Here is a 10,123-nt window from a genome sequence, read left to right as displayed (position 1 = left end):
GTTTGGGATGTTGTTGTTGTTGTCAGCCATGACGATTGGAGATGATTAGCTTTGATCTTTGTTCGTTAAAGATGGGGAAGCAAGTTTCCCACAGACGGCGCCACTGATCGTACCTGATCAGAAGAATCGTCGTAGGCTGCTCGGACTGGATCTTCTAGGAAGGAAAAAAGGGGGGGGTGTACCTGCAAGGTACTCCAATGCCAAAGTAAGTTGACGAGCAAAGGAGCGCAAGTACTAGCTAAGAGTGAGTAAGAATTGAATACCTGACCCTCTAGTTAAAGAGGGTATTTATAGCCCCCAGCGCTGGGCCATGATCTCGCTATTGGGTTGGATTCCCAAGCCCAACTAGGAGACTGCCAGGTTTCCTGAGCGGAAATATCGGAGGTGCGTGCATGCCCTCTGTCCTGGTTAACCGCTCCGAAGTTCCAGGGAGACGCGGTCTTTCAGGAGCCACGTGGAATCCGAGTTGTTCGGAGGGTTGAATATGAAGGAACCCTGCGCGGAGCAGAGTCCTCGGCAACGAAGGTGTTGGCGGGGTCGTCAGTGCCGAGCATGTCGGGTGCCATATGCTCCGGGGATATAGGGCAGCCGAGCATGTCTAAGGTGGGTATCCTAGGTGCGTAGGAGGGTCGTAGAGGAACGTGGGCCTCTGAGGTTTATTGGGCCGAAAATCATATTGGGCCTAACCTTGGCCCAGTCCAGAACAAATTCTTTGATAAAATGCCATAAAAACAATTTTCTCTTCTTAGATTTTGTTTTAGGATTTACTTAGAATTTAATAGCTAGTATTTTCTATGGCCGGTGCGCGTTTGTCTTGTTATTACTGATCTGGTTGTTGAGATGTGCGAGGTACTTCGAGAGAGCCTTCAATTGCGATTCGACTTGCTTCGTGTTCCACTTTATTTGTGGGACACGATTTCGCTTCTGGTGCGATTGTTTTGCATTGTGTTCCACTTTATTTGTGGGACACGAACCTATTTCTGATGCCAGTCACCTGATCTCTCATTGATTGAGATGTATACTCTTGTATTGTCTGGCTTGTGTTCTCTTGCATGTTTCTCGTGTGGTTATGCTCGACGTGTACCACATGTTGCTCGTGATTTATTTTCACGACGACGCTTTCTGACTCACTTTGCTTGATGATGGCTTACGCGAAGTATTTCAGACTTCTCTGCTTACGCTTGCTAGCTCATTGTGGATTTGCTATCCGTTCGGTATTGTCTCCTGGTCCCTTTTACCGCTTTCCGCATCATCCTTTAACATGAGGAGTAGGACTTAGACATGCATCTGGCCAAGCCCTCGAAAGAGGCTCTGTTTTTGTTGGTGTGTTTATATTTGTGCTTTGCGGCAGGGAGTCACGGTGTAATAAGTCCTATATGGCACTCCGTTAAGTCCTCATGGAAGGCACGCGGAAAGGGTTAACAATCAACCCCCGCCTAGTCTCATCGAGTCTGTTCAGTATGCTCACGCTACGCGTGGCTCGCTTCTGAACCAGCATAAGATCTTCTTATCGAGTATGTCAGGAAAAGGGTTCATGTAGCCGGACCCCCGCCTTTCCTATAGCTCGCGTCGCTCTACGTTGATGCTCGGTGTACGCATGCACCGTTTTCCTTTCCGATCCGTGACGACTTGGTTGCTGAGAGGGATCCGCTCCTCTTTTCTATGGCCCGATCATTTTCGCGAGGTCTAATGCTTGGTTGACTTGGGTTGAGTTGCTCCCCTTGGCTATGGCGGGACCGCTTTTCTACCACTCGGCTAGTGCCGTTGGTTTGTTTGCTTTACGAGCGGAGCTCGTTTGTGTGATACTCTTGTTTGCTTCCCTTTTCCCTCGTAGGTTGCTAGGTTAGCTTAGACTTGTACCCTTTGTATGATAACATTAGGTAGCAAGCTTTCCCCCTTAGCTTAGGTCTTCCTCATGCATTCTTTAAAACACAAACCACACTCTTTGATTTTCTTTTCTTAATAGCTTGTTATTTCCGCTCCATTCCCAAGCATAAGTCTCCAAAGGTCGAGCAGTGGAGTGTGAATGTAACTCGTTCACCTAAAAAACACAAAACAAACAGAAACGCCGAGCTACGGTAGCTCTGATTCTGCAAAACAGATACGTAGGCAGCGGGGTAGGGCCCGTGCGAGCACAATCCTTTCTTTTCCCTACATTTGGCATTCATTTTAGTCCAGATTAGCGTAGATTTGTTACACACCCATAGATTTAGACACAAGCGTGGATACCATCGAGTACGATGGGCGCGAGGGGTGCTAACACCTTCCCCTCGCGTAACCGACTCCCTTACCCTTTTTCTCTGGTCGTGAGACCTTTTTTTTGTTTTGTGGTTTGTTGGCATTCCCTTCCTTTTCAGGATAAATATGTTAGTGGCGACTCTGTTAATTTTCGCGGTAGCGACACCAGATCACTGAACAGTTCATTGTAGTTAGTCACTAGCAGTTAGCTTGTGCAGGAAGTAAGTCACAATAGTTGGTTGTGCATTGTATTGTGAGTTATGACAGTTGATCATTGATAACACGAAAACGTATCGTATATTTAGCTAAATTATATGCATTATTATTCTATTTTATTTTGGTTTTATTATTTTATTTTGTATTATGCCGGTATTTCTATTTGTTTTTCAGGAATCTATTTAATCGGAGCTCACAAAAGAAATAGTCGGAAAAAGGACTTAAAATGGAGAAGAATTGCTTAAAAGAACATTTAAATAAGGAGGTGCAAATAACAAGAAGAACCAGGCCCAAACACACGCAAGCCCAATATGCACAAGAGTGAGTGGCACGTGACAGAAGGCACCCTGAGGCACCTGCCGGTCGGTGCCAACCCCCTTACACCGTTTGGCACCCCTTGAATAATAGTGTGTGACGTTAGTCACACACCCAGGCCCAGAAGACGCAGCTTTCCAACTCTCCGCCATTTTCTCCTCTGAAAGAACAGCAACAGCTACGGAGCGTGATCAAACCCAAGAATCTGCAACTCTATAAATACTCCTCAAGAATCATTGAGAGGGTTATGCAATTTTTACCCTAATGCCGTCAATTAGTTCTTCTGCAATTTCCAGATTCTGTTCTTATTTCCTACCCACTTCCGGCAATAGATTTCCACACCGGAAACTCTATTGCGATTTAGTTTTCTTTGTCAGCCTCAGATTTAGTTTTAGTTTTAGCGTCGAATTTAATTTTCAGAACCCAATTTCAGTACCTAATTCAAGAACCAGTGCTGCCCTATTTCAAATTCAGTTTGCTATATTAATTTAGGTTTATTTATTTGCATTTAATTATCATTGTCAGTTTATGTTAGTTTATAGAATTATGCATGGATCATTATTTACATGCTATATCTATCCTGTTCCGTTTATTAAAACAATGTCCGGCTAAATACCTTTTATCGGTATGTAAGGTCACATAACCGAGGGAATTGAGTAAAACTATTGATGTAGTTTATTAATTGAATTTATTTGTCTGGCGGATATTTCTAAACGCTTAATTAAATTGTTTTGTAACGAGAGTTAAAAACAATAGAAGTTAGGATCAATAAAAACGAGAGTTTGAGATTTTAACTGGACCATAGAAATTAGGCATTAACCTTAAATACAGCGAGAGCGCTTTAAGGGTAATTAATTTTCATTGGTTTTCAAAAATCACTTTGAACTTTAACTGATACAGCGAGAGCGCTCACTTAGGTTTAATAGTGAAATTATAATCAATAAACACGAGAGTGTGAGAGGAGGGTTTTTAAACTAATAATTTCTACAGAAAAGTGATTTTAAATTACGATCCGCATCGATGGCTTACTAGATCACCGAAGTCCGACCATTGCATACCGATATTATTATCCTAGATTTAATTTAATAATATTTCTTTTTAATTCCCGTCTGATCAATAATCAATCAAATATTAGCCTTAGATTTACGTAGCAGCGATTAACGACATTAGGTCGACTCTTAGTCCCTGTGGGTTCGATATCTTTTAAAACTACGCGATAGACTGTGCACTTGCATTCACAATCACAGACATACCCCATTGTCGCGACCAAGTTTTTGGCACCGTTGTCGGGGACTAATTTAGTCGACAATCGTAATTAACTGTTATGTTGTAGAGACTAAGGCAAACTCAATTATTCTAATTCCCTTTGTGCATGCCAAGTACTCGCTCTCGAAGTGAAGACTTAGTGCTGCGAATTCCCGAACCGGAGCGTTCTATCACTGTATCACGTCGATTACGACGTACTCGCACTTGCGTCCTCTCAAATCTTATGCTATTCCTTCGCAAATTGAACCTCACAATAGCATCGCTGCTCCTGCTATTGAAGCGAATAATTTCGAGCTTAAACCATCGTTGTTGTCAGCTCTACAACAAAACCAATTTTCTGGAAATGCAACGGAAGATCCTAATATTCATTTGTCAGTGTTCTTGCAATACGCAGACATTGTAAAAGAAAATGGTGTCAGTTTGGAAGCTATCCGACTGCGCCTTTTTCCTTTTTCACTGAGGGATAGAGCTAGAGCGTGGCATCAGTCTTTACCCGCCAATTCTATCACGACCTAGAATGAACTTAAGAAATTCTTCCTGGCGCGTTATTTTCCACCTAGTAAGACCGCCATGCTAAGAGCCCAGATCAATGGGTTTAGACAAAAAGACAACGAGTCTTTATTCAAAACGTGGGAGAGATACAAAGACATGCTTAGACTTTGTCCACATCACGGTTTAGAATAATGGCTAATCATCCATACCTTCTACAATGGTCTCCTCTACAATGCGAGACTTACGATTGACGCCGCCGCAGGTGGCGCACTGATGGATAAAGAATATGCTGATGCTTACACACTTATCGAAAGTATGACTCAAAACCATTATCAATGGGGAAGCGAAAGAGCTCAATCAGAGAAAACTTCTGGAGAGAAATCTTCAACGAAGAGTGGGATGTACGAGATAAGTAGCCTCGACTGCGTTAACGCCAAAGTCGATGCCCTAACTTAGAAGATTGAAAACCTCACTATAGCACCTGTAGCCGCCGTGGCTGCTGTTTCCCCCAATTGCGAAATATGCGGGATGTATGGACATGCTGCCCCCAAGTGCCAACTTTTGGCAGGAGTTTCCCCCGAACCAGTAAACTATGCTCAAGGAAACCCCTACTCAAACACGTATAACATAGGATGGAATAATCACCCTAATTTCTCGGACAAGAACAATAATGCTTTGTACGCACCTGGTCAAGCACCTAGTGTACCACCTGGATATCAAAAGGCACCATTCGCTGCTCCTAACGTCCCTAGGAAGTCTAACTTAGAAATAATGATGGAAAATTTCATAGCCACTCAAACTCAGACTTATAAAGATTTCATAAACCAGAACGTGCACACTAATGAGCAAATCAAATAGTTAGCAACTAAAATAGACGCGTTGGCCACTCACAACAAGATGCTCGAGACACAAATCTCTCAAGTGGCACAGCAACAAGCACCTACTGCCGCACCTGCTGGGACATTTCCAGGACAGCCACAACCAAACCCAAAAGGACACGCTCATGCTATTATTCTGCGAAGTGGTAGAGAGATGGATGAACCGACTGACCCTAGGCTTAAAAACCCTGCTATGTTCCAAAGCCCTAGGAAGACAACTGAGGAGGAAAGTAGACCCAAGAATAAACCGAGTGATCCGAAAGAGAGAGAGGACAAAGAAGGCGAGACGGAGGAGAAAGAAGCGCCATACATACCTCCACCACCTTATAAACCACCTATCCCATACCCTCAAAGACTCGAGAAATCTAAAAACATAGGGCAGTTTAAGAAATTTGTTGAACTTCTTAAACAGTTGAACATCACAATTCTGTTTACAGAAGCCATTACCCAAATGCCCTCATATGCTAAGTTCCTAAAAGAAATCCTATCGAATAAGAAGAAATTAGAAGACAACGAGACCATAACACTCACTGCTGAATGTAGTGCAATAATTCAAAATAAGATGCCACCTAAGCTGAAAGACCCAGGAAGTTTCTCCATACCCTGCAATATAGGAAAATTTGTCATAGACAAAGCTTTATGCGACTTAGGAGCTAGTATTAGCCTAATGCCTTTGTCCATTTGCGAGAAACTAAACATGGGAGATCTAAGACCAACCAAGATGTCAGTACAACTTGCAGACTGATCCGTCAAGTATCCTGTAGGAGTTCTTGAAAATGTACCCGTCCGCATTGGATAATTCTACATCCCTACGGATTTCATAATTATGGACATAAAAGAAGACGTCAATACTCCTATAATCATAGGAAGACCTTTCCTAGCTACCGCAGGAGCCATTATAGACGTAAAGAAAGGCAAGTTGACATTCGAAGTAGGTGAGGAGAAGGTCGAGTTTATTCTAACACAATGCCTTCAAGCCCCAGCTATAGAAGACACATGTTATCTGGTGGATGTAATTGATGAATGTGTAAGAGAGATAGGACTATCAGAAGAATCTTACTCTGAAGTTATAAAGATTCCGATGCCCCTGATTTTCGAAGATGACAATTAGCGTCCGGAATATCGAGACGATAGTTTAAGCGAATGCTTAGCTTTAACACCCAACCCTATGCCTTGCCCAAAGAAACCAGCCTTGGACCTTAAACCATTGCCCAAGACTCTTAGGTATGAATATCTAGACGATGAGCTCAAAAGACTAGTAATAGTCAACACAGAGTTAGGAGCCACAGAGACTTAGAAGCTATTACAAGTTTTAAGAAAGTATCCATCTGCGTTAGGATATAACATTGCTGATCTAAAAGGAATAAGTCCTTCCATATGTATGCATCACATCATGTTTGAAGAAGATTGCAAAACCTCTAGGGAGCATCAAAGAAGGATTAACCCTATCCTGAGCACATTAGTTAAAGATGAAGTTACCAAACTTCTGAATGCCGGAATTATATATCCAATTTCCGATAGTCAGTGAGTAAGTCCGGTCCATTGTGTACCAAAGAAGGGAGGCATAACAGTTACCATAAACAAGTCAGGCGAGTCTATAGCCGAAAGAAAGGTGACTGGAGCAAGGATGTGTATTGACTATCGTAAGTTAAACAAAGCCACGAGGAAAGACCATTTCCCTCTTCCCTTTATTGACCAAATGCTCGAACGCTTAGCAAAACATTCCTATTACTGCTACCTGGATGGTTACTCAGGATTCTTTCAAATCCCAATTCACCCTGAAGACCAAGAGAAAACAACCTTCACGTGCCCTTATGGAACATTCGCTTATAGACGAATGCCTTTCGGATTATGCAACGCCCCTGCGACATTTCAGAGATGAGTGATGTCAATTTTCGTTGATTACATAGACAACATCATGGAAGTCTTTATGGACGACTTCTCTATGTATGGGGAAGATTTCGAAGGATGCCTCTCAAATCTAGAAAAAGTATTGGACATATGTGTACAAGTTAACCTCGTCCTAAACTGGGAAAAGTGTCACTTTATGGTTAAACAAGGGATTGTACTTGGACACGTAGTCTCCGAAAGAGGAATTGAAGTCGATAAAGCAAAGATCGAAGTAATAGAAAATCTCCAAACCCCAAAAACAGTTAGAGAGATACGGAGCTTCTTGGGACACGCAGGTTTCTACAGAAGATTCATAAAGGACTTTTCTAAGATCTCTAAACCTCTGACTAGCCTCTTAATGAAAGACGTTGAGTTTAACTTCGACGATGAATGTCTAGAAGCTTTTGAAGTACTAAAGACAGCCCTGATATCCGCACCCATAATGCAACCACCAGACTGGAATTTACCATTTGAAATTAAGTGTGATGCAAGCGACTATGCTGTAGGAGCTGTCTTAGGCCAAAGGAAAGATAAGAAACTCCACGCAATATACTATGCAAGTAGGACCTTAGACCCTGCGCAAATGAATTACGCCACAACCGAAAAGGAACTCCTGGCTGTGGTCTTCGCGTTAGATAAGTTTCGTTCCTATCTAATAGGAGCAAAGATAATAGCTTACACCGACCATGCAGCCATTAGGTATCTACTAGCTAAACAAGATGCAAACCCTAGACTATTAAGGTGGTTCCTACTACTACAAGAATTTGATTTGGAAATCAAAGATAAAAAAGGGACCGAAAACGTTGTAGCCGACCATTTATCTAGGATGGAAGGTATTAAGACAGAAGAAACACCAATCAACGATGATTTCCCCTACGAACGCTTAATAGCACATTTAGAATCCGAAAGCGACACATTGGAACAACCTAAAGCGCAAACCGTTAAGACACTAAGCACCGGAACCACACTGCCATGGTATGCTGATTTCGTCAATTACCTAGCTGCGAGAGTGCTTCCGCCCGACATGACTTATCAACAAAAGAAGAAGTTCTTCATTGACCTTAAACAGTATTATTGGGATGAACCCTTGCTATTCAAGAGAGGAGCTGATGAGATATTCCGCCGATGTGTGTCATACCCCGAAATTTGCCTCATTCATTTCAATCTATAAGGATTCAGAAGACTAGGGTTCCACCCAAACAACACTCCTAGCCAAGAGCCTCCTAATGTTAGGGTTTGAGATTCTCTTAAGGAAATCAATAAGATAGGGTTCTTAATCAAGGGTATATGGTTCATGGTGATCTAATGCAACTCCATGGCAAAAAGTCAAGGCACAACTCCAAAGGTTACCTGCTCAAGCAATCCCAAGATCCACAGTCAACTGATCCAAACCTAAAGGTCAACTACAATCAAAGCATGATTCAAACCTATGATCATTGGTCAAACATCAAGTATAGGGGTGCATATCCATCATTTGATCAAAGTTTGATCATGATTTATCAGTAGAAACTCAGAGATGAACAAATACAAAAAGGTTCAAATTAGGGTTTCTCTAGGAGAAAGTCAACTCAACTTTGACTGACCATAACTTCCACATGGAACATCAAAAATTCTCCACTCAAAGCCTATTTTGAAGGAAATTGGATTCTCTACAACTTTGTGTCTCACAAGCCAAGGCTAAAAATGCTTCATTTGAGAGGTACAAAGCAAAAGATTACAGGTCCTTTTCAAGCATCCTTCAAAAGCAGTTTTTTGTCAAAGAGGATATGGTCAAGATAAAAGCTCCAAATGAAAAATATGTTCCAGAGTGGCTTATAAAGGACCTCTTGAGTTTCCAAAAAGTCTTAGAACTCCCTCATAGCCTAAAAATTGAGTGAGATATGCTTGGTCAAAGTTGGGTAATTTTAGAAGACCAAATGTGATATAAAGGAGGTCCAAATTGAATTTTTTGCAAGTGAGCCTATATTTTATGACTCAAACTTGATCTACAAGCTACCCAAACCATAAGCCACGAATTTCACCTTTTATTTTATTTTATATGATTTTTTATTTTATTTAAAAATGATATAAAATGATATAATTGGAGAAAATCAAGTATTATGTGAAAAAGATCCATATTGACTATTTTCAATCAACATTAATGGCTAAATATAAAGCAATTTCGTGACAAATTGATTGGAAAGAGATTAGTACAATATTTGGCCAAAATAGAAAGTTCTAATTCAAAGAATAAAATCAAATCTCTAAAAGATGCAAGATTGGATTCAAGAGGTTTTTGTGGAGTTTTTCTAACCTAATTCAACCCTTATAAGTAGAGGAGAGAGGGCACACGAATGAGGATTGAAAATTCTGCCTAGAGAGAGAGTTCCAAGAACACAAAAAAAGCTCCAAGAACTCAAAATCGGTTTCAAGGAATTTGTGGTTTTCAACAAGAATTGAAGGGTGGAAAAGATTCACTGAAGGATTCTAAACGTGTCTGGATACTCACGCTGCTTCAACACCCCCAGAACACCTCCATACAAGCCCAGGTAAGTCGCTAATGAGTTGAACCCGATTCCAATAATTTATGCATCTTCATTACAATTTATTTGCATATTGTGGTTTATATGTGTGTTCCGATCGTTTCTGGATTGATTGCTTGATGTTTGCGTGCCTTAAATATGTTTTTCCATTAGAGCCCTATTCGAGTTCTAGGGTTTTAGTTTGGGGGTTTTAATTAGGATTAAAATTGAGGGGAATTGAATACATGGCTGAGTTCGCATGGCTTAAATGAAAAGATTTCAGGTGGTGCGAAAGATTTATATACGTGCAGGCCCTAATCGCTATTT

The 10,123-nt window shown here is 41.4% G+C and overlaps 1 protein-coding gene and 1 non-coding gene across 2 annotated transcripts; one reads left to right on the top strand and one right to left on the bottom strand.

Moving 5' to 3' along the window:
• Positions 1–4,605: 4,605 nt before the first annotated feature.
• Positions 4,606–4,712, bottom strand: LOC131621186 (small nucleolar RNA R71). The gene has a single exon (XR_009289512.1). It is a non-coding gene; the product is annotated as a small nucleolar RNA R71 (small nucleolar RNA).
• Positions 4,713–5,424: 712 nt separating this feature from the next.
• LOC131616994 (uncharacterized) lies at positions 5,425–6,150 on the top strand. Its single transcript, XM_058888393.1, has one exon. The coding sequence runs from the start codon at positions 5,425–5,427 to the stop codon at positions 6,148–6,150; it is 726 nt and encodes a 241-aa protein (XP_058744376.1).
• The last annotated feature ends 3,973 nt before the right edge of the window (positions 6,151–10,123 follow it).

Source organism: Vicia villosa, linkage group LG7, assembly GCF_029867415.1.
Source record: "Vicia villosa cultivar HV-30 ecotype Madison, WI linkage group LG7, Vvil1.0, whole genome shotgun sequence".
NCBI lineage: Eukaryota > Viridiplantae > Streptophyta > Magnoliopsida > Fabales > Fabaceae > Vicia > Vicia villosa.
The sequence above is the reverse complement of the archived record's forward strand: the minus strand, read 5'-3'. Positions and strand labels throughout refer to the sequence as shown.

Bases quoted from the DNA above. Each gene is read 5' to 3' on its own strand.
- LOC131616994 (XM_058888393.1), top strand. From the start codon at position 5,425: ATGCTCGAGACACAAATCTCTCAAGTGGCACAGCAACAAGCACCTACT.